The sequence below is a fragment of the Vipera berus genome (genome assembly GCF_964194415.1).
Source record: "Vipera berus genome assembly, chromosome: 3".
NCBI lineage: Eukaryota > Metazoa > Chordata > Lepidosauria > Squamata > Viperidae > Vipera > Vipera berus.
In genome coordinates this window covers 59,313,099-59,337,468 of record NC_138204.1, presented here as the reverse complement: position 1 = coordinate 59,337,468, position 24,370 = coordinate 59,313,099, and the positions used below count along the sequence as shown (strand labels likewise).

Sequence of the window (24,370 nt, the reverse complement as noted above, 5' to 3'; positions counted from 1 at the left end):
ACCTACTCAGCACGGCAGCATCATACACGTCCGCATAACAATAAGTGACCTCCCAAGATGGCGTCACTCAAAGGATGGGTGGTTTCTGTGTTTGTTTTTTAAAACATAGCAGACCTGCCGCCCGAAGAATATGGAGATCAAATCTGGGGAAGAAGTCGGCAGTGAGAATCCCCTCCGCCTGTTTGAGCTATGTGGGGCGGTAGTCAGCTCCATCATGGGACATGTTGAAAAAGAAGTTTGGGGTAAGATGGAGGAGGGGATCAGCCGTATTTTTCTCCTCGTTGTGACCCACAGCCAAACAGATCTCTGCTATATATTTTGACAAGGAAAAATCTCTTGCCCGGTTGAAGGGATCGGTAAAGCTGTTGAGATGCCTTTAAAACGTTTCTTTAGCATGCACAATAATAGGCAATATACAGAGACGCTCCAACCACAATCGGGAAGGAAAATCCTGTAGCAATCCTGCTGGATAAGATGGGAAAGGATTCTAGAGTAAAGTAGCAGGCATACAGTGACAGTATAAATGTCAGTTGTTATTACTTGTACATTCTCCCGTAGGGTGGAAATCCATATCCATTTACAGAACTAGATAGACTGGAATTGATTAGACTGGAAAGCTAAAGTCATATTTAGACAGGAATTATCAGGGCTTTTTTTGTCATAGAATGCCCAGAACGGAGTTCCGGCACCTTTTTTGGATGGAACCTTGTGAGTTCCGGCACCTTTTTCTTTTACAAAAAAGCATTGGGAATTATAATATAGTGACATACTTTCAGGTTCAGAGCTCCTAGCATCATGAGATAAAAAGCATTGGATAAATCTTTCCCTTAAACCCTTTTTCTTGTTAAACACAATATAAGAAGGAATAGAAACAATAGGAGGCTTATACAAAAGAGATATACTGTTGTCTAAAAAATACAGGGTAATAGAGAATAATGGAAGTAAAGGAAAAATTATAATTTACTAGTATAATAGCTATATTCTAATATTTACATTCACAAGGTAGAGGAAAAGGTCCTGAAACTGTTTTTAAAATGAATATGGTTTGATCGTTGCTTACAGTTTGTGTGTAAGTGTAAAAAAAACTGGAGTAGGAGTAAAGAACCTTCTGTCAGTAGTTTCAGTCCTGGACTATAAGCGTTATCTAAATATGCTTGTATCAATTCATTTAAACCACTTCCTTTGTCACTAAAATACATTTTTATATTGGTTTTCCCCCACCAAAGAACTTCCAGGTCCTATACTCCAGGGTATCTTGCCTCTATTGAACATCTATTATCTGGAAAGAATTGAAGAGATTGCTGTGAAAAAAGGTCAGTTACAATTATTTCATATGGGGAGGAAGTAACAAGGAAGGCCAGATGGTGACCAATACCGTAAGTGTTCTATCCTAGGAAATATAGTTTCCACTTTCATCCATGGCAGAACTATGTTATTGATTGATCTGTATAGATTTCAAAAAGATCTATTCTCAAGGAGGTTATGTGCAGTTTGTTCTCTATGTTACTGAGTTCAGGTTTATATCAGCCAGACGCCAACTAGACCAGGATAAGATGCTCACTTTTTGTAAGTTACAGTAAGTGCAAAATAATTTCATCAGAACCTTTGAGCACAAATTATACTTTAGGAAACAGAAAATGAGTAGTTGCTTTCCTATAATTCTATAATATTCAAATATTTGGCTGCAGGGACCTCATTGGCTAGTCACTTAAATCTTATCCTGTCTAAATGTTTACTCTGAGCTCATTTCATATGTTACAAATGTATTTTACCACTATTTATGGTATATATGATTGCTGGAAACAGTTCTAGCTTGCTTTCACCAATCATTGCAGAAGCTATTAGGTTTTTCTAAAGGGATGAGGAATCTGGAATGTTTGGATATTTCAGAATTGAGTTCTGAGTATCTTTGGCTAGACAGTGTGGGTATGCCTTCAGAGTATTAACTCCTGGAATTGCCTAGACAAGTTTATGCAATCTTCATGACAAGATTATCAGAAATGGTTGACGCTGCTTTTTTCCTAGAGCTGAGGGAAAGCCAGCCAGCTTTGTGCTTAAGGCAGGGCTTGAATTCGCAGCCTCATGATTTCTAGGCTAGTGCTGCTTTAAATGAGTTATTAAGCTAAAACATATGAAAGGCATCACTTTGCCTATCCTTCTCTTAACTGCGTTTTCTGTGGGATGATAACAATAGCTTAACCCATCTGAATGGTAGCCAGTTAGACAAGTATGATCTAACATGTGATACTACAATATTAAACATCAAAAGATACAATAAAATAAGATCAAAATGTGCAAATTTGCAGGTTAAATTTTAAAGCAATATTTCAACATACTTGTGTGATTTCCTGCTTTGAACATCTACAGATTTGTTAAAGATATTCATGTATGTGTGTGTGTGTGTGCATAAATATTTTTACATTACAATTTTAGGCATGTCTGGTCTATTAAGAAGTAAACCTGTTTGAGATCAATGGGATGTATTCTCAGATATGTATATATAGGTGCAAAATTCCTTTGTTTCAAACACATATATCAGTAGCTGCACAACTATTGTTGTAAAACTAATGTAAGTCATTAATTTAATATTTACCTTAAACATGCTATTTATTTCTGTAGGACTCTCAACTGAACCAATATGGTGCAAGCTATGGTTTGACATCATGAAAACAAGACCTTCTAGATTAGAGGTGGGTTAAAGATATAAACTGTAAAATTGATATAGCAAATGGGATAATGCCTTACCTTTATGGCTAACTTCATAGAATCTCTTGTACAGGGATTTTCCATAGCTGTTTTTGTTTAAATTTTGCACTTCAGTCCTTCAGTGCTTTTCAAATATTTGCTATGCTTTAATTTCCTCTTCTGTATATTGTCACAAAAATAATAATTTCCAAACATTTGTTTATTGCCCAATGGTTGTCCCAATTAACCAGACAATAGTAGAAAAATGAGTATTTTCTTTTGCAATTGTAAAACAATAAATCAAGTGTGGTGCCTAACCAGCAAATAGGCTAAATGCAAGACAAAGTTACCAAAACTCTTATGCTAAAGAATATGCAAATATAACTGCATCACGGTTTCTATGGCGAAATCAGGCTATCTTCAGAAGTAACATTTTTACTATTGACTTTTAGGTTTCAAGGCTCCCCATAACTGTCATGAATTCATTTTTTTAAAATCTAGAGATAGCCTAATCCCATCTCTAAATTCTCTAACAAGATATACTGCTATCACCCAAACCTTTAGATTGGGGGTCCCCAACCCCTGGTCGGTGGACCAGTACCAGGCTGTGTCAGCAACCAGGCCACAACCAGGCCACACAAACAAGCAAAGCAAGATGCAGGCAGCACACAAAATAACCAGACAATAGTAAAAAAATGAGTATTTTCTTTTGCAATTGTAAAACAATAAATCAAGCATGGTGCCTAACTAGCAAATAGGCTAAATGCAAGACAAAGTTACCAAAACTCTTATGCTAAAGAATATGCAAATATAACTGCATCATGGTTTCTATGGCGAAATCAGGCTATCTTCAGAAGTAACATTTTTACTATTGACTTTTAGGTTTCAAGGCTCCCCATAACTGTCATGAATTCAATTTTTTAAAATCTAGAGATAGCCTAATCCCATCTCTAAATTCTCTAACAAGATATACTGCTATCACCCAAACCTTTAGATCGAGGGTCCCCAACCCCTGGTCGGTGGACCAGTACCAGGCCGCGTCAGCAACCAGGCCACAACCAGGCCACACAAACAAGCAAAGCAAGATGCAGGCAGCACACAAAACCACGCCTCCCTCCGGTCTGTGGAAAAACCTCTCTCCACAGAACCAGTCTCTGGTGCCCAAAAGGTTGGGGACCTCTGCTTTAGATTCACTCCTGAGACCACTCTAGCAGCAAATAAATGCTTCTGAGACCAGATTTCTTCCTCAAAGATATGAACTCTGCAGTGGAATGCAGCTGATCTTTGAAAGTCAAATGCTAAGAAAGAAATAGAAAACAAGATCCTGTCCCAAACTATTATCACCATAATTGCAACAAGGAATCAATTATCTCTATGGCGGGCAAAACCTTTTTGAACAATTATCTCTACAGTATGGCGGGCAAAACCTTTTTGAACATGAAATTTTAACACTAGTTACAGGTAAAAAAGGAACAAGAGCAAGTCAGTAGGTCTGAACCAAATTCTAAACAAAAAGAGTATATACTATATACTATCTTTGAAGGCAGTTTTTCCTCCATCTTTTCCAATCCACATTTGGATTTAATAGCCTTTTTCTTACACACCTTTGTAGACTCTTCCTCTGTCAAATATTCTGACAGAGGAGTCACAGTTCCAAATATGATAGATGGATCTCTGCATCCATCTGACGGTGACTTTGAAACTTACTTCCACCAAGTCCTTACACACAGTGTCTGTTTAACTGTTAACTGCTCTGGTCCCAAAATTCCACAGGGTTTCCTTCAGTTAGTTATTCTCCGGGGGAATGACAGCATATCTACTTTATTTATTTGTTACATACATACATACAGTCAGTCAGTCAGTCTATCAGGCCTTCCATCTATTGTTGTTCAGAGTAATGATGCTATATCTACTTTATTCATTCATTCATTTATACAATCTGTAAGGCTGCCTGTCTCCTAAAGGTGATTCTGAATGGCATGCAAGGATTAAAAACCAGTCACCATCATTTAACAACAATCACAACTGTCAAGACTAAAATCACAACCCAGCAGGGCAGAGCCCGCCTAACCATATGGCTCAAAATTAGAATTAGTCTCCAATGCTGTAATAAGGGGGAAAGACCCTCCTCTTTTTCCTTCTCTGAGGTTCTTCAGGCCTGAGGTATCCCCATGCCTCAGGGGGAAAATGAAAATTGAAAAAATAGGTCTCCTTGCTCCCACCCCCCCTCTTTTCTATAAGCCTGTTTCTTTCTTCCACGCCAACTCTCTGAGGATTTTAAGGCAAATCCTTGGCCCACCCTAGATCTGGCTAAATACCAAAGGGGGAAGCAAATAAAAACTTTGGAAAAAGGCAACTAACTGATCAATTCCAGGAATTAAGTAGAACCAGGAGACCATAAATTCTGGGCCTGCTTCAGGCATGAAAGCCAGCTAGTGTCTCTCAGACCAACCCACCTCACAGGGTTGGTGTTGTTGAGAAAATAGGCAAGAGCAGTAAGTATGGCAGATAAATAAATAAAGAGAAAGGAAGAGATAATAAAAATCTAATAATAAATTTTAATCTTGCCTGACTGGAATCACCCCCTCATCCAAGACTCAGCCAGCTCCCTCACAAAAAGCACCAATTTCTTCCCACCCCAAACTTGACAGAGCCTTCTTCTTTTCCTCTATTGGTTGTCATGGGTCAGGTGACCTGGCTTATAGCCCACTGTTCTCCACTACAAATGCCTTATGAAAAACAAACAGGCCGAAACCATCCTATTTTTTTTGTGCACTCTGTGAAGGTACAGTACATTGCTGGGCAAGATAATCTGAAATAATATAAATAAAAAAGTGTACTTTCTGAACAGGTATCGGTCAGTTTTTCCCCCCAAGTAAGGTTTTATTAACATTTAGAAAATTAGCGGGCGTTGTGCCCGCAGTAAAACAATTAACAATAAATTTAATTTAATTTAATTTAATAATTTGATTTCTATACCGCCCTTCTCCCGAAGGACTCAGGGCGGTGAACAGGGCAATACACAATAAAAATCGAATACAAAAATTAAAAAGCCATTAAACATCATGCCCATAAAATCAATACATATTAAAGTTAAAACTAGTTTTAAAAACCCAACCCCATCCCGTCAGACCAGGCCAGCTTGTTCGAAAAAGAATGTTTTGAGATCGCGCCGGAAGGAGCGAAGGTCGGGGGTCATCCGGAGCTCAACCGGTAAGCGGTTCCAAAGGTCTGGCGCGCCCACAGAGAACGCTCTCCCCCTGGGGGTCACCAATCGGCATTCTTTGATCGGCGGCACCCTGAGGAGGCCCTCTCTGTGGGAGCGCACTGGACGGAGGGAAGTTGACGCCGGCCGCAGGTGTTGCCATAGCTAATCCGGACCCATGCCATGAAGGGCTTTGTAAGTCATAACTAACACCTTGAACCTCACCCAGAGAGCAACCGGTAGCCAATGCAGCTCACGGAGCAAAGGTGTAACATGGGAGTATCGGGAAACTCCCAAGACAACTCGCGCGGCTGCATTCTGCACCAGTTGGAGTCTCTGGGTGGACCTCAAGGGCAGCCCCATGTAGAGAGCATTACAGTAGTCTAGACGAGAGGTCACGAGCGCATGAGTGACTGTGCGCTAGGTATCCCGGTCTAGATAGGGCCGCAACTGGCGCACCAGGCGAACCTGGGCAAAGGCCCCCCTAGTCACAGCTCCAATATGCTCTTCCAAAGAGAGCTGTGAGTCTAGAAGGACCCCCAAGTTGCGGGCCCTATCTACGGGGGTAATAGCTCACCACCCATGGCCAATGATGGAATAATCGGAATTTCCCGGGATGCCGGCACGAACAGCCACTCAGTCTTGTCAGGGTTGAGTCGAAGCCTGTTCCTCCCCATCCAGACCCGGACCGCCTCCAGGCAACGGGACATCACGTCGAGGGCATCACTGGGGTGGTTTGGGGTCGAAATAAAAAGCTGGGTATCATCAGCATATTGGTGATACCAAACTCCAAAACCACGAATGATCTCACCCAGCGGCTTCATATAGATGTTGAACAGGAGAGGCGAGAGAACTGATCCCTGAGGAACTCCACAAATGAGAGGTCTCAGGGTCGATCTCTGCCCCCCTGCCAACACCGACTGCGAACGTCCCAGAAGGTAAGAGGAGAACCACTGGAGAACTGTGCCTCCCACTCCTAACCCCCTGAGACGTCGCAGCAGGATACCATGGTCGATGGTATCAAAAGCCGCTGAGAGGTCTAAAAGGACTAGGACAGAGGAACAACCCCTGTCCCGAGCCCGCCAGAGATCATTCACCAGCGCGACCAATGCCGTCTCCGTGCTGTACCCGGGCCTGAAACCCGATTGGTACGGGTCTAGGTAGTCAGCTTCATCCAAGAACAAAGGGAGCTGCTGCGCCACCACGCTCTCAACAACCTTCGCCAAAAAGCGAAGGTTGGAGACCGGACGATAGTTGTTTAAAATTGCTGGATCCAAGGCAGGCTTCTTGAGGAGGGGTCTCACCACCGCCTCCTTCAAGGCGGCGGGAAAACTACCCTGACTCAAAGAAGCAGTAATCACTGCCTGGAGCCAGCCTCGTGTCCCATCCCGGGCTGCATAAGTCAGCCAGGAGGGGCACGGGTCCAACAAACACGTGGTGGTGCTCAGCTTCCCCATGATCTTGTCCACTTCTTCAGGAGTCACAGGATCGAACTCTTCCCAGATTAAATCGACAAGGCTGCCCGTATCCTCTTCGTCAGACTCTGCCCAGTCGGAGTCCAAACCGGTCCGGATCCGAGCGATTTTGTCCGACAGAAATCGACTAAACTCCTCAGCTCGACCCTGCAAGGGTTCCTCCCTCACCTCCTGATTAAGGAGAGAGCGAGTCACCCTAAACAGGGCGGCCGGGCGATTATCTGCGGACGCGATGAGGGTGGCAAAGTGGTTAGACCTAGCCACCCTCAACGCTGCGAGATAAGTTCTCGTAAATGACCTTAGTCGTAACCGGTCGGATTCGGATCGGCTGGGCCTCCAACAGCTCTCTTTTATCTCATCTTATCCTATCCTATCTTATCTTACCTATCTACAGCCTTGAGAATTTCAAATAGTCTGCAGCAGTTACAATCAATTTTTAAAAATAAAGATGAGCAAAACAATATTCAGTTAAATCATCAGAAATCCTGGGCTTTTCATAGCATTTTTTAAATCACCAAAGAATAAACTAGACCCACCTCTTCTGGAAGGGCATTTCAAAAGAATGGGATCACCAACCTGGCTAGCCAACTTATCAGAATGTAGTAGTGGACTCATGAGCATAGCATCTACTGCTGATTTAGCCAATTTATGTAATCCTAAGTAAACCTTTAAATTTTTAAATTTTAAAAAGTAATCAGTTGTTCAGGTATGAACCCAGAAATATACCTCTGATCCAAGTCTGAAGTATTTTTTCCAGAGTATACCTAAATATAATCAACTTGCATTTATTTCCATATGATTACAGAATATCAAATGTTGGAGGAAGAAGTTCCTTGAAACTTTCTTCTCAAATGTGCTGCGCGGGATCTTGGATGTATCGTCACATCAAAGCTTGAGTGATCCTTGTTTTTTGCCCCTGCTATATACTTCAAGGCATATATCTGAGCTTACTATCTACAATATGCTTGAGGGTGTCTCAGAGCTGATGGCTCAACACAATCGGTGTGTCCTTGAAAACCTGGCTATTTCACTTAGAACTCTGACTTTCCGTCACCTCCTTTCCACCAATCTGTCTACTAGACATCAATTGAGTTTATTACTTCATCGTCTAATTCATCATGGGGCAATAAACTACCTATCTATGTATTCATGGCCTGATCCTGACCCAGCACTTCTAGCTCTCATTCTGAAAATGAGTGCTGGGATTTGGAATCCTAGTAAGACATTAATGAATGCAGAATTTTGCCATCTGTGTAGAGACAAATTGACTGTACAGAGCCAAAAGCTGGATCAGGAATGTAGGCCTCCTTTGGGTTCAGACCAACTGTTTCCTACAGCAGCATCTGGCCAATTTGGTGATAAAGAGTTGAGGAATGTGAAAATCTTGCCCAGTGTGCCTCAAGAATTTTCTCTGGGCTTTGAAGATGCTGGAGAGAGATTCAGAACCAGCAATAAAAGCTTTAGTGAACCATCAGACTGCCAATTGGGTAACAGTTCCTTCAAAAGTCATAGGCCACCCAATGCTAGCTCAGAAGATTTTAGTGATGAAGTCGCATCTGTTAGCTTTTCCCCAACAAATCCATCTCAAGGCAGCCTTGCTTTGGGAAAATCTCCGAAGAGGCGCAAAGCTGTAATAACAAAGAAGCACAGCATCCATCAGAAAACTAGCAATGTCACCACCGAGATGGAAGACCTGTATGACTTTGTCTTCACAATTGCAAAGGAAGAGGAGGAGATGGCATTCTATCACAAAATAAGGAATGTTGACAACGAAGAACATTTTGATAATGAATCCTCTTTCCCAGCAGAGGCCTCTAGTGTGACTGATAAGGTTTCCTTAGGGGGAACCCGAACTATTGGGATCACTTCATTGAAGACAATTAGCCATTTTCGAAGCGTATCCACATTGGAAATATTCTCTGTCCCACTGACCAAGAATACATGCCAGATGCTTGGTAACCTGTTGGGCTCTTGGGTAGCTTTAGAAAAACTTATTCTTACTTTGAATGGTAAGTGATAAACTAAATGTTTGCCTGCAAATATTAGTCCTTTGTGTAGAATCTTTGCAGTCAGAAGTGGATAAGCAGCAACTTCTGGAACTCATTAGAAGTCTGTTGCTATCCATTCTATTCAGCCAGAATGATGTAATTTTTAACATTTGACATCTGGATGCCCACAGCTTCTTTACATGTGTTTTCCAGTATTCAAATATATTATGAGAAACATTTGCTTTTAGAAAAGGATGCACTGCCTGAGGAAGTAGGAATACTCCTACTGAACAGGGCAAGAGTTTCTTAATCCAGTATTTTGTTTTTCATAAAGGCAGACTCGATGCCCGTGAGATACAGGTTGGTGAAGATACAGGTAGTCCTCAACCTACAACCACAATTGAGTCCAAAAATGCTGTTGCTAAGCGAGACAGTTATTAAGTGAGCTTTGCCCCGTTTTATGACCTTTCTTGCTCCAGCTGTTACGTGAATCGCTGCGTTTGTTAAGTTAATAAAACGGTTGTTAAGTGTATCTGGTTTCCCCATTGATTTTGCTCATCAGAAGGTCACAAAAGGTGCTCACATGACCCTGGGACACGGCAATCATCATAAATATGAACCATTTGCCAAGCATCAGAATTTTGATCATATGACCATGGGATGCTGCAGTGGTCATAAGTATCAAAAATAGTCAAGTCACTTTTTTCAACTCAAAGACTACCTGTATATCCTGTCCTGTCATTGTTCTCCAGCAATTGATATTTGGAATCATAATACCACCAACCAAGAGGTAATATTCTGTTAGCTCAGAAAGTTCCAGTAGGCCTCTTTCAAGTTACCAGCTTAGAGACATTGCTAATTTGTACTTGAGATTTGAACTGGTAAAAAAACAGCAGATAATTTCAGGTAATTTGGGCAGACTGTTCAGCTTTTGATCTGACCGTATACGTACAAATGTTTGTTAATTTTAAATAATAAAGCCCAAATTCAGTGTCCAAATACTCTTATCAGATTCAGATTGCCTTGTATATTGAAGGCAAACCTAAAGTGTCTACTGTGCATGAACAAAATTATCCTAATGCAAACTTCAGGAAAAAAAGTTTTCCGTCTGCAATCTTGTATATCCATACCATTTTAGAATATTTTATCCAAGACTCCTTTGTTAATTCATATCTAAATATCAGGTGAATTAATTTTGAATTGTAGAAATCCCATAAAAGCCACATGTATTATGACTTGGGAAATTCGGTTTGATGTAGTAGAAGAACAGATTAGAAACTAGGAGATTGGAAGTTCTAGTCCTATCTAAGGTGTAAAGTCAGCTGGTGGCTTTCTCAAGCAGGCAGTGGCAAACCACTTCTGAAAATGTCAAGAAACTGCAGGGTCTTATCCAAACTGTCACTAGGACTCAAAATTGACTTAGAGGCATAAAAAAAAAATGACTTGGAGAAATTAAAGCAAATTTGAGAGATTTTAACACTAGGTAGTGTTGTATTGATTGATAAAACCTGTAACCTTACATATACAAATGCAACTAGAATCTGATTACTGAAAAACCACCAATTCTGTTTCTGAGCTCTTAAGATATAATATATTCTGGAAGACTAGAGCAAGTCTATCAGCCTATTCTGCAAATATCTAAAACATATTGTACACTTATTTGAAACCAAGTGGTAATTTTGCTAGGCATGCATATTTTCAATTTCTCTTTTTTCCTCTTAAAATTTTTCTTCAGGCTTAGGCCTTGGTATCTTCAGCATCCTTTCTGGACTCCGAATTCTTTCTCAGTGCAATGATTACTGCCTCCGTGTAGTACGCATCAGTGATATGTTTGCCCATGTTCCATGTATGAATCTTGTCCATTCTCTTTTGAGTGCTGTGCCATTGCTTCGGATGCTTTTGGTCAGCTTTGATCTCAAAACTGCAGCCGAGTGGAATAGACTGGAAGAAGACATGGGCTCATCATCCTTAGTAGAAAAAATTCCAGGTACAACATAGAACTTCAGCGTCACCTAATCTACAGCAGGTTTTGTTTTACATGTGAGAATAATTAAGTCATATTTCTGAGCTGCTATATTTTAAAGAATACCTCGATTCTTGTTTGCCATCTTGCTAAAAGTCTTTTCTTGATAAAATGGGTGGGGCCAAAGATCATCAGTAGAGCATATGCTTGGGTGTGGATTTCAAATTTGGCCTCAAAACTGTATGTGTGTGTGTGTGTGTGTGTGTGTATGAACCACCAAGGTTGCTCCAAATTTGGCCTCAAAACTGAATACGTATTTGTATGTGTGTGTGTATCAGAAATGGTTGCAGAATGAAACAGAAATTAAAATGATTTGATCATAAGTTAGCAACTATTTAATTCATTTTGACATGTAAGATTATTATGTAACAAAAACATTTTTATTGTTCTGGTGAGAGATTGAAGTTTTTCACTTTTCCAGAAATGCTCTGAAGTTTCTTGTTATAGATAATGACTGTATTTTAAGGGGGGGGGATTTATGAATTCAGTGCAAAGTTGGAGTGAGTCCCTCTTGCCCCTTACACTATTCAGGCCATATGATATTTGATACTTACCATAAGACTGGAAGTGAGCTGCTATGACTGCTTCCTTTTCTGACCCAGATTCCTTAACTGATTTCTTTTTGATCAATTAGACTATGATTTGCTATGAATTGACATGTTGTAGACTGAGAAATCCCTCCAAGTCGGTATCACAAACTAGGCTGATCTCAGTTTGCAATTTTTGTTCAAACCATATTTGCCAACTTCAGCCTGTGAGTAGTTCTCTTTTGCTATATTCACCTTTTTACCTAGAGACTTACCTGGAGCAGCTTGAGATCAGATTTCCCAGAGAACCTCTTCAAACAAGTCTTCTGGCACCTGTACTGAAAGCTTCAGGGTCTCTCAAGAGTTTTTCTCTAGACAGTGTTGCAATTTCTTATCCTCAAGAGGTTTGGCTACTCCTGCAAGCCCTCAAAGGTATGATGGAAGTTATTTGCTTGCAGTAAGCTAAAAAGCAACACTTAACAGGAATATTAACATCTTAAACACTTTGTCAGCAGTGTAAACCATGGCCAGAATTAAGCTGTAAAAGATACTTGACCAAATGTTTGAAATCATCTGCTTGTTTCACATTACCAAAGAGGAAAGTTTTAATGGGTGAAAAGTTTCAAGACATGTCATAAATTCTTATTTATCTTGGTAGAATATAACCCAAACCTGAAGAAACTAAATTTTCATGATGTCAACCTTTCTGAACATTCAAAAGAAGTCCTCCTTATTCTACAGAGCCCAATTCTTCAAGGTATAATTATGTTGTTTTTCCTATTCTAATCGTATAGCCACTGTTGCATGTAATCACAAATAATGGTTTTGTGGAGATTTATCAGTTTTGTATGGGACAGCCTAAGTAATAAATGTGGCTAAGATATTGAATTTGTTCATTTTAGAGAAGATCCCCCCCCTTTCCAACTATATGGGTGGAATAAAAAATGAGCAGGAATTAATGAAGGCCTAATGTGGTCACCACAATGTAAAAAAGATGTTGAGACTCTAGAAAGAGTACAGAGAAGAGCAACAAAGATGATTAGGGGACTGGAGGCTAAAACATATAAGGAACGGTTGCTGGAATTGGGTATGTCTAGTTTAATGAAGAGAAGGGTGTGGGGGACATGACAGCAGTGTTCCAATATCTCAGGGGCTGCCACAAAGAAGAGGGAGTCAAGCTTTTCTCCAAAGCGCCCAAGGGCAGGACAAGAAGCAACGGATGGAAACTAGTCAAGGAGAGAAGCAACCTAGCACTAAGGAGAAACTTCCTGACAGAACAATTAACCAGTGGAACAACCTGCCTCCAGAAGCTGTGAATGCTCCAACACTGGAAGTTTTTAAGAAGAGACTGGCCAGCCATTTGCCTGAAATGGTATAGGGTTTCCTGCCTGAGCAGGGGGTTGGACTAGATGACCTCCAAGGTCCCTTCTAACATTAATAATGGTAATGATAATAATGATGATGATGATAATAATAATAATAATAATAATAATAATAATAATAATAATAATAATAATAATAATATCACTCCCCCCTGCTCTGTCTGCATGAATGCAAACTGCTACTTCACCACAGCTGACATCATTATGGAAGGAAAAAAACAATGGCTGTGTGGCAAACCTAGCTGCCCTATGCCGTATGCTACTGACATACAAAGTTAAGTCAGAGGTTTACAGGTTGTTTTTGTTAGACAAGTACAGTCATCATCTAATATATCTTTCCAACTTTTGTCCATTGTCCATTCAATTACCGATTGACTTCACCTAATGAATCAAAGGAAGAAGGAACACCTACATTAATTTTAGGTTTTGGTTTTCCCATAGAGATCAGTTTTTCTTTTTGCCGACTGTTTGAAAATTGTACAGCTGAGCTTCTGACTGAAATGATTACTGCCATGAAGAAGAATTCTTCGCTAACAACCCTCAAAGTCCCTGGAAATAGACTTGGTATGTAGTGGGAAATGTAGCAAGTTTCTAGGAGTGTTTTCTTCGCTTTGCGGAGAATGAGCTAAGGCTCTAGCTCAGGGGTGTTAAACTGCCAGCCCGCGGGCCGGTTTCATCATACCAAAGCCGTGCCCACCCCATTGCCGGCAGTGCAAAGTCGCGATGTCGCGACATGTCATGTGACATGGCAAGTTTGACACCTGTGCTCTAGCTGCTCTTGGCTCAGATTTAGCTTTGACTGTTGACATAATAAGTTCCTGCCTGTGGTCATCATCTAGTGATGATTATATGTCAGCCTCGTTTGCCTTTTCAAGAATCTAGCCTATTGACCTAAGGTGCTTTCTTTCAAAAGGCAACTGGGCTTCCTTGTTTTGCTAGAAGACATTTCGCTTCTCATCCAAGAAGCTTCTTCAGTTCTGACTGAAGAACTGACTGGAAAGATTTATATTACTTGCAGTCATTTGGTCATTAGTACTCTTTCTGAGAGTCATTGAGGCCATTTGGATGTTTATCTGTGCCCTCAGGGACACATCCTATAATCTGCATTTTTTTCTGGAAATCTGTTCATACTCCTGCATCATTTGAACGGTGTTCCATCCCAAACTGCATAGGTAAATAAATATCTATGGAGATTCTCAGTCATCCAAGGTCAAAGTGGATGACTGAGAATCACCATAGACAAATCTAGGCTATTCTGTTTCCTACGACTGGCTAAATTTTTCAGTGTATGTAGATTCCAAAATGTTTTATTTATTTTATTGCTAATTTTACAATAACATTAGAGCAACTAAATTTAGAACAGGTTGTATATATATATAAAATTACAACTTTTGTGCTTGTAGCAAAATGAGGTAAGGACTGACTGTCAATAATTGACATCTTTGATGTGGTGGGTGTCTGCTTTGCTGGAGATTTGGGATTCTTGTTTTAGTTTTGTTTTAAATATGGTGAAAGCATTTCTGGATATTGCAACTATGTACAATTCCAAAGCTACAATAGGCAGTTCTTTCATGAAGATTTTGCAGCCTAAAAGGTGTGATACACACAAAAAAGAGAAAATGGAATAGGGAATAAGTACAGTAAATATGGACTGTTATGTGTCACTTAGGATTGTACAAAGACCAACTAATCCAGTGTTTCTCAACCTTGTTAAATTAAGATGTGTGGACTTTCCAAGTCCCAGAATCCCCCAGCTAGCATGGTTAACTGAGGAATGTATTGCTTCTGGAACCCCAGGCGCTATGATGAATCAGGCCCATTTTTAAACCTCCTGGCCAATATCAGCTTAAAGGGACTTCTGTAGCAGTTCATTAATTTAAAATATGGCTAAACCACCTGTCATGCCATGGGTCTTTAGGAAGTGCATCTCATTAAGATTACCGTATATACTTGAGTATAAGCCGACTCGAGTATAAGCCGAGACCCCCAATTTCACCCCCAAAAACTGGGAAAAGTTGTTGACTCGAGTATAAGCCGATCCGCCGTTCTGCAAGCCTCCGCCGCCAGCAGAGGCTCGATCCGCCATTTTGCAAGCCTGAATACACAGGAATACCCTGTGTGGCCGCGGCTCTCGGGGAAGCCCTGGCTGTCCGCTTCCTCGCTCCACGCTGCCATTCGGGGCCCGCGCGTTCCCCGGGCAAATCGCAGCGCCCAGCAGGCGAGGAAACACGCCCGCTCCAGTTGCCCCCCCTTCCCTCAGGAGACGCGAAGCAAGTGACCGCCCGGAGCTTACCGAGGACTTGCGCGTGGCCGAGGCTTCGGTACTTCCAGGATCGCGCGCACCTCTCCCAAGCCGCCGCCGTCCGGAGACCTGCCGAAGTTCGGGGAGGTGCGCGCGCACCTCCCCAAACCTCCCCAAACCTCCCCAGGTCTCCGTTCCTCCGCACAGACCTGCCGACGTTTGGGAAGGTTTGGGCGCCTCCCCAAACGTCGGCAGGTCTGCGCGACGTTTGGGGAGGTTTGGGGAGGCGCCCAAACCTCCCCAAACGTCGGCAGGTCTGTGCGGAGGAACGGAGACCTGGGGAGGTTTGGGGAGGCACCCAAACCTCCCCAAACGTCGGCAGGAGGAACGGAGACCTGCCGACGTTTGGGGAGGTTTGGGGAGGCGCCCAAACCTCCCCAAACGTCGGCAGGTCTGCGCGGAGGAACGGAGACCTGGGGAGGTTTGGGGAGGTGCCCAAACCTCCCCAAACGTCGGCAGGAGGAACGGAGACCTGGGGAGGTTTGGGGAGGCGCCCAAACCTCCCCAAACGTCGGCAGGTCTGCGCGGAGGAACGGAGACCTGGGGAGGTTTGGGGAGGCGCCCAAACCTCCCCAAACGTCGGCAGGAGGAACGGAGACCTGCCGACGTTTGGGGTGGTTTGGGGAGGCGCCCAAACCTCCCCAAACGTCGGCAGGTCTGTGCGGAGGAACGGAGACCTGGGGAGGTTTGGGGAGGTGCCCAAACCTCCCCAAACGTCGGCAGGAGGAACGGAGACCTGGGGAGGTTTGGGGAGGCGCCCAAACCTCCCCAAACGTCGGCAGGTCTGCGCGGAGGAACGGAGACCTGGGTAGGTTTGGGGAGGTGCCCAAACCTCCCCAAACGTCGGCAGGAGGAACGGAGACCTGGGGAGGTTTGGGGAGGCGCCCAAACCTCCCCAAACGTCGGCAGGTCTGCGCGGAGGAACGGAGACCTGGGGAGGTTTGGGGAGGTGCCCAAACCTCCCCAAACGTCGGCAGGAGGAACGGAGACCTGCCGACGTTTGGGGAGGTTTGGGGAGGCGCCCAAACCTCCCCAAACGTCGGCAGGTCTGTGCGGAGGAACGGAGACCTGGGGAGGTTTGGGGAGGTGCCCAAACCTCCCCAAACGTCGGCAGGAGGAACGGAGACCTGGGGAGGTTTGGGGAGGCGCCCAAACCTCCCCAAACGTCGGCAGGTCTGCGCGGAGGAACGGAGACCTGGGGAGGTTTGGGGAGGCGCCCAAACCTCCCCAAACGTCGGCAGGAGGAACGGAGACCTGGGGAGGTTTGGGGAGGTGCCCAAACCTCCCCAAACGTCGGCAGGAGGAACGGAGACCTGGGGAGGTTTGAGGAGGCGCCCAAACCTCCCCAAACGTCGGCAGGTCTGCGCGGAGGAACGGAGACCTGGGGAGGTTTGGGGAGGCGCCCAAACCTCCCCAAACGTCGGCAGGTCTGCGCGGAGGAACGGAGACCTGGGGAGGTTTGGGGAGGCGCCCAAACCTCCCCAAACGTCGGCAGGAGTAACGGAGACCTGGGGAGGTTTGGGGAGGCGCCCAAACCTCCCCAAACGTCGGCAGGTCTGCGCGGAGGAACGGAGACCTGGGGAGGTGCCCAAACCTCCCCAAACGTCGGCAGGAGGAACGGAGACCTGGGGAGGTTTGGGGAGGCGCCCAAACCTCCCCAAACGTCGGCAGGTCTGCGCGGAGGAACGGAGACCTGGGGAGGTTTGGGGAGGCGCCCAAACCTCCCCAAACGTCGGCAGGAGGAACGGAGACCTGCCGACGTTTGGGAGGTTTGGGGAGACCTGCCGACGTTTGGGGAGGTTTGGGGAGGCGCCCAAACCTCCCCAAACGTCGGCAGGTCTGCGCGGAGGAACGGAGACCTGGGGAGGTTTGGGGAGGCGCCCAAACCTCCCCAAACGTCGGCAGGAGGAACGGAGACCTGGGGAGGTTTGGGGAGGTGCCCAAACCTCCCCAAACGTCAGCAGGAGGAACGGAGACCTGGGGAGGTTTGAGGAGGCGCCCAAACCTCCCCAAACGTCGGCAGGTCTGCGCGGAGGAACGGAGACCTGGGGATGTTTGGGGAGGCGCCCAAACCTCCCCAAACGTCGGCAGGTCTGCGCGGAGGAACGGAGACCTGGGGAGGTTTGGGGAGGCGCCCAAACCTCCCCAAACGTCGGCAGGAGGAACGGAGACCTGGGGAGGTTTGGGGAGGCGCCCAAACCTCCCCAAACGTCGGCAGGAGGAACGGAGACCTGCCGACGTTTGGGGAGGTTTGGGGAGGCGCCCAAACCTCCCCAAACGTCGGCAGGTCTGCGCGGAGGAACGGAGACCTGGGGAGGTTTGGGGAGGCGCCCAAACCTCCCCAAACGTCGGCAGGAGGAACGGAGACCTGCCGACGTTTGGGGAGGCGCCCAAACCTCCCCAAACGTCGGCAGGTCTGTGCGGAGGAACGGAGACCTGGGGAGGTTTGGGGAGGTGCCCAAACCTCCCCAAACGTCGGCAGGAGGAACGGAGACCTGCCGACGTTTGGGGAGGCGCCCAAACCTCCCCAAACGTCGGCAGGTCTGCGCAGAGGAACGGAGACCTGGGGAGGTTTGGGGAGGCGCCCAAACCTCCCCAAACGTCGGCAGGAGGAACGGAGACCTGGGGAGGTTTGGGGAGGCGCCCAAACCTCCCCAAACGTCGGCAGGTCTGTGCGGAGGAACGGAGACCTGGGGAGGTTTGGGGAGGCACCCAAACCTCCCCAAACGTCGGCAGGAGGAACGGAGACCTGCCGACGTTTGGGGAGGTTTGGGGAGGCGCCCAAACCTCCCCAAACGTCGGCAGGTCTGCGCGGAGGAACGGAGACCTGGGGAGGTTTGGGGAGGTGCCCAAACCTCCCCAAACGTCGGCAGGAGGAACGGAGACCTGGGGAGGTTTGGGGAGGCGCCCAAACCTCCCCAAACGTCGGCAGGTCTGCGCGGAGGAACGGAGACCTGGGGAGGTTTGGGGAGGCGCCCAAACCTCCCCAAACGTCGGCAGGAGGAACGGAGACCTGCCGACGTTTGGGGTGGTTTGGGGAGGCGCCCAAACCTCCCCAAACGTCGGCAGGTCTGTGCGGAGGAACGGAGACCTGGGGAGGTTTGGGGAGGTGCCCAAACCTCCCCAAACGTCGGCAGGAGGAACGGAGACCTGGGGAGGTTTGGGGAGGCGCCCAAACCTCCCCAAACGTCGGCAGGTCTGCGCGGAGGAACGGAGACCTGGGTAGGTTTGGGGAGGTGCCCAAACCTCCCCAAACGTCGGCAGGAGGAACGGAGACCTGGGGAGGTTTGGGGAGGCGCCCAAACCTCCCCAAACGTCGGCAGGTCTGCGCGGAGGAACGGAGACCTGGGGAGGTTTGGGGAGGTGCCCAAACCTCCCCAAACGTCGGCAGGAGGAACGGAGACCTGCCGACGTTTGGGGAGGTTTGGGGAGGCGCCCAAACCTCCCCAAACGTCGGCAGGTCTGTGCGGAGGAACGGAGACCTGGGGAGGTTTGGGGAGGTGCCCAAACCTCCCCAAACGTCGGCAGGAGGAACGGAGACCTGGGGAGGTTTGGGGAGGCGCCCAAACCTCCCCAAACGTCGGCAGGTCTGCGCGGAGGAACGGAGACCTGGGGAGGTTTGGGGAGGCGCCCAAACCTCCCCAAACGTCGGCAGGAGGAACGGAGACCTGGGGAGGTTTGGGGAGGTGCCCAAACCTCCCCAAACGTCGGCAGGAGGAACGGAGACCTGGGGAGGTTTGAGGAGGCGCCCAAACCTCCCCAAACGTCGGCAGGTCTGCGCGGAGGAACGGAGACCTGGGGAGGTTTGGGGAGGCGCCCAAACCTCCCCAAACGTCGGCAGGTCTGCGCGGAGGAACGGAGACCTGGGGAGGTTTGGGGAGGCGCCCAAACCTCCCCAAACGTCGGCAGGAGTAACGGAGACCTGGGGAGGTTTGGGGAGGCGCCCAAACCTCCCCAAACGTCGGCAGGTCTGCGCGGAGGAACGGAGACCTGGGGAGGTTTGGGGAGGTGCCCAAACCTCCCCAAACGTCGGCAGGAGGAACGGAGACCTGGGGAGGTTTGGGGAGGCGCCCAAACCTCCCCAAACGTCGGCAGGTCTGCGCGGAGGAACGGAGACCTGGGGAGGTTTGGGGAGGCGCCCAAACCTCCCCAAACGTCGGCAGGAGGAACGGAGACCTGCCGACGTTTGGGAGGTTTGGGGAGACCTGCCGACGTTTGGGGAGGTTTGGGGAGGCGCCCAAACCTCCCCAAACGTCGGCAGGTCTGCGCGGAGGAACGGAGACCTGGGGAGGTTTGGGGAGGCGCCCAAACCTCCCCAAACGTCGGCAGGAGGAACGGAGACCTGGGGAGGTTTGGGGAGGTGCCCAAACCTCCCCAAACGTCAGCAGGAGGAACGGAGACCTGGGGAGGTTTGAGGAGGCGCCCAAACCTCCCCAAACGTCGGCAGGTCTGCGCGGAGGAACGGAGACCTGGGGATGTTTGGGGAGGCGCCCAAACCTCCCCAAACGTCGGCAGGTCTGCGCGGAGGAACGGAGACCTGGGGAGGTTTGGGGAGGCGCCCAAACCTCCCCAAACGTCGGCAGGAGGAACGGAGACCTGGGGAGGTTTGGGGAGGCGCCCAAACCTCCCCAAACGTCGGCAGGTCTGCGCGGAGGAACGGAGACCTGGGGAGGTTTGGGGAGGTGCCCAAACCTCCCCAAACGTCGGCAGGAGGAACGGAGACCTGGGGAGGTTTGGGGAGGCGCCCAAACCTCCCCAAACGTCGGCAGGTCTGCGCGGAGGAACGGAGACCTGGGGAGGTTTGGGGAGGCGCCCAAACCTCCCCAAACGTCGGCAGGAGGAACGGAGACCTGCCGACGTTTGGGGAGGTTTGGGGAGGCGCCCAAACCTCCCCAAACGTCGGCAGGTCTGCGCGGAGGAACGGAGACCTGGGGAGGTTTGGGGAGGCGCCCAAACCTCCCCAAACGTCGGCAGGAGGAACGGAGACCTGCCGACGTTTGGGGAGGCGCCCAAACCTCCCCAAACGTCGGCAGGTCTGTGCGGAGGAACGGAGACCTGGGGAGGTTTGGGGAGGTGCCCAAACCTCCCCAAACGTCGGCAGGAGGAACGGAGACCTGCCGACGTTTGGGGAGGCGCCCAAACCTCCCCAAACGTCGGCAGGTCTGCGCAGAGGAACGGAGACCTGGGGAGGTTTGGGGAGGCGCCCAAACCTCCCCAAACGTCGGCAGGAGGAACGGAGACCTGCCGAGGTTTGGGGAGGCGCCCAAACCTCCCCAAACGTCGGCAGGTCTCCGTTCCTCCGCGCCCTGCCTGCCTGCTTCTTTCCGCTGCAGAAAGAAGCAGGCAGGCAGGGCGCGGAGGAACGGAGACCTGCCGTTTGGGGAGGTGCGCGCGCACCTCCCCAAACCTCCCCAAACTTCGGCAGGTCTCGGACGGCGGTGGCTTGGGAGAGGTGCGCGCGATCACGGAAGCACCAAAGCCTCGGCCGCGCACAAGTCCTCGGTAAGTTTTTTTGTTGACTGGAGTATAAGCCGAAGTGGAATTTTTCAGCCCAAAAAGTGGGCTGAAAAATTCGGCTTATACTCAAGTATATACGGTATATGCAATTTAAAGTGCAATAAACATACCAATAAAATTGATATATTAAAGTTTTATACATATAGGCCAAAAGGAGTTGAGAAGTTCCAGCATAAAATGTCAAATATTAAAGTAAATGTAAATGTTTTCAGCATATATGTAAAGTGAAATAAATCAACTTTATTTCAATTTGGGCAGATGCTAAAACATATTTACCTTAGCATTTGACATCTATTTCCTTAGGAGAAAACCTTGGCTACAAAATGCAATTTACAAATAATCTTCCTGTTTGTTGCTAAATGAATGGCCAGATGATTACTATTATAGTGAGAAATAAAACTGGACCTGGTCTTTTTCTTTTTTAATACAATTGTTGAAGCTACTTAATTCCTATAGCATCGTGAAGGACAAATGGTCCCTAGAAGTTCAACCAATTACTAAAGGTTCTATTTAATGATTTCTTAGTGAGATTTGTTCTTGGAAATTTATGTTAATTTACTCTGCACCTTTGGAGGAAAAAAGCACACTTACAAATGGAAGGTAGATGGAAGGAGAATTCTTTCCAGTAATTTTTCTGCCACTTTTCATGTTCTTCCCCATTGGAGAATGTTTACTAAATCTTCAGTAATGAATCTGTGTTTTATAGCATGGAATGTACAAAAAACTTTGTCAGAAAACATTCTAACCTAGAAACATCCCAGAAGACCCTTGTCTGAAGGATTATTTTTTCAGTGAAAAGGCATTTGTCATATTCCTATTATTTAGACTTTCTCTGACATCTCCCTCATGCTTTGCTTTTAAATGGCATTTTCCCCTATTGTTAGGAAATCATAGATTGATTGCACTGGCTGACATTTTTGCTGGAGATTCATCCTCTTCTATCAGTCATCTGGACATAAGGTATGTATGTAAACAGAAGTAACCTCATGCAGTCCTATGTCAAAAAAGGTAGCAATGAAATTAGTCTGAGAAACAATGCTTTTTTCATTCATTCCCCCCCCCCCCCCCACCGTTCAATAGCTGGTACCTTCAATACCTTTTTGCATTCAATAGTTAGTGTCAGTTTGCAAGAAGAAATCACCGTAATTTCAATCTGTGGAGAATATTACAGTCATATCTTGGCGCTCAACTGCTTCAAAGCTTTTCAAATTTGGTATTCAACACATTTTTGAAGCAGAAATCTTGTCCTGGCGCTCGTCTTTCTCCCAGTAGGGAGAAAGGGAAGAACTTTCTGATGTTGACTATTTCTTCCAGCTGAAATAGCAGGTCGCGTGATAAATCATGGTTTTCTCAGTACCTGTCAAGTTTTAGTATTTGGCACGCCTTTCAGAATGGCTTACCGACGAGGACTGAGGTACCCTGTATTCCCTGATTTCTTTTCCTCCCAGCTGTTGGTTTACCATTCTCAGAATTATAAATCTAATTAATCAAGGAGATGGATTAGTGAAAGCTACCTTACCTGTTGAGGTTTACTACAGAACTGAACATCTTTGTCAGAAGAGATGATAATTGGGAATATATAGTCTGATAAAGAATCCTTTTATAGGATGGTTACAGTTCACACACTACACACATGGAGAATAACTGAGCAAAGTGTAAGGTCATCTGAACTTCTCCCTAAAAAAAATACAGGAATGATTTGTTGCTGCATAATCTCATCCATTATCACTTCACCAGTTTAAAAAAAATCCTTTTTTTCCTGCAAGTTTTCTTTCTTAGGCTGTCAATCACATCAAGTGGCTTGTAACTATCATAGCATTCTTCAACCTGGGTGTCTTCTATATATATGGACTTCAATTCCCAGAGTGTATTTCACAATTAAAGTATAGAAAGCAGAAAGTATAATATGTCACATAACCAGGTTAAATATTGCAACTTCAGGTTATTTTTTGACCCCTAGCAACTGCCCCCTGCAGTTTTCTCCTGGTCTCCAGGTGTCTTAATTACAACCACCAAACTGGATCTATCTGCTTACAGATTTTATATATATATTAGTCACCTATAACAGATGATTATGATCAATATTTTACAAACATTTGTTTTCATTTCTTTTGGAATTTAGTATTGAAAGAATTATAAAATTGATAATGAAAAAAGCATTAAAAAGCATTATAGAAAAATTTCATTGCCATTATTTCCTTCTCTGTATGTATTCTGACTAATTAAGCTTTAATACTAACTTAAAAATTGATTTTATTTTATAAAGTTAGCAGTGATCCTGGGTCTTGTGTGATCTAAAACACAATAGATATTTAAACCATTTTTGGAAGGAAGGAAATTATTTTTGGGGGTGGCGGCGGGGGGGGGGGGAGATGCTCTTTGTGCGCAGGAGGTTTAGGAGCAGGTCAACCCCAAGTGCAATTCTCAACTGCCTGCCTGTTGCCCTGAGCAAAAGGCCCAGTCTTGCTGCCTTGGCTTAGGGTTGCTTAACATCATCGCTGTGTGGACTGAGCAGGCACTTTTGTCAATGCTGCTCAGTGTCTGCTGCATTGACACCAAGTAACTCTCGCTGCTGCTAAGCCAAGGCAGCGAGCTTATGCAGGCTGCCTCTTGAGTTATGAGCCCAGAATTTTATGTTAACTAAAATTTATTATTTATATGCATGCTATTTTTTTATGATGTGCACAGATGATTAACCTACAGGGAACAAAGGTTTTGACATACTATAGGTATGAACGTATAGTTAGTACATGAAAGTTTGAATTCGTCAGAAAATTCAAATCCTGCTTTTGTTATATAACCATGGAAGGTAATCATTCATATTTTTATTCAGAAACAAAATCTGTTACATCGCTAACTACTGTATAACCACTATGATGAATATTTCATGTTCTAGGTCATTAAATTGCAGTGAGGTACAGTAATACCTGTATTGTTAATTTCAATTCTAGCTCCAACTGTATTAAGCCTGATGGGCTTCTGGAATTTACCAAAAAGCTGGAAAGTTACACAGCTGAATGCAGAGAATGTGTCAAACTTACCAAACTGTGTCTCTATCAGAATTGGCTGGACCAAGATGCTGCCACTGCTCAAGAAGCCCTATCAAGACTAAAAGCTATATGCAATGTAGTTAGTGATGCATGGGACTCATCACAGGCCTTTGCTGACTACATCAGTGTAATGTAAGAAGTACTTTAAATGGGGAGTGTCTTCTAATAAATCTGCTTAACATTTTGATTGGGATTTAGACACTATTTAAGCACCCG

At 45.9% G+C, this 24,370-nt stretch overlaps 1 protein-coding gene across 1 annotated transcript; it reads left to right on the top strand.

The window, feature by feature from the left end:
- On the top strand, window positions 1–24,341 carry LRRC41 (leucine rich repeat containing 41). The gene is made up of 10 exons (XM_081323940.1): window positions 1–242; window positions 1,227–1,313; window positions 2,620–2,690; window positions 8,171–9,374; window positions 11,089–11,340; window positions 12,171–12,335; window positions 12,562–12,660; window positions 13,727–13,849; window positions 21,989–22,064; window positions 24,056–24,341. Exons 1-10 carry the CDS (start codon window positions 131–133, stop codon window positions 24,288–24,290), a joined length of 2,424 nt encoding a protein of 807 aa, XP_081180066.1. The 5' UTR covers window positions 1–130; the 3' UTR covers window positions 24,291–24,341.
- Window positions 24,342–24,370: the final 29 nt, after the last annotated feature.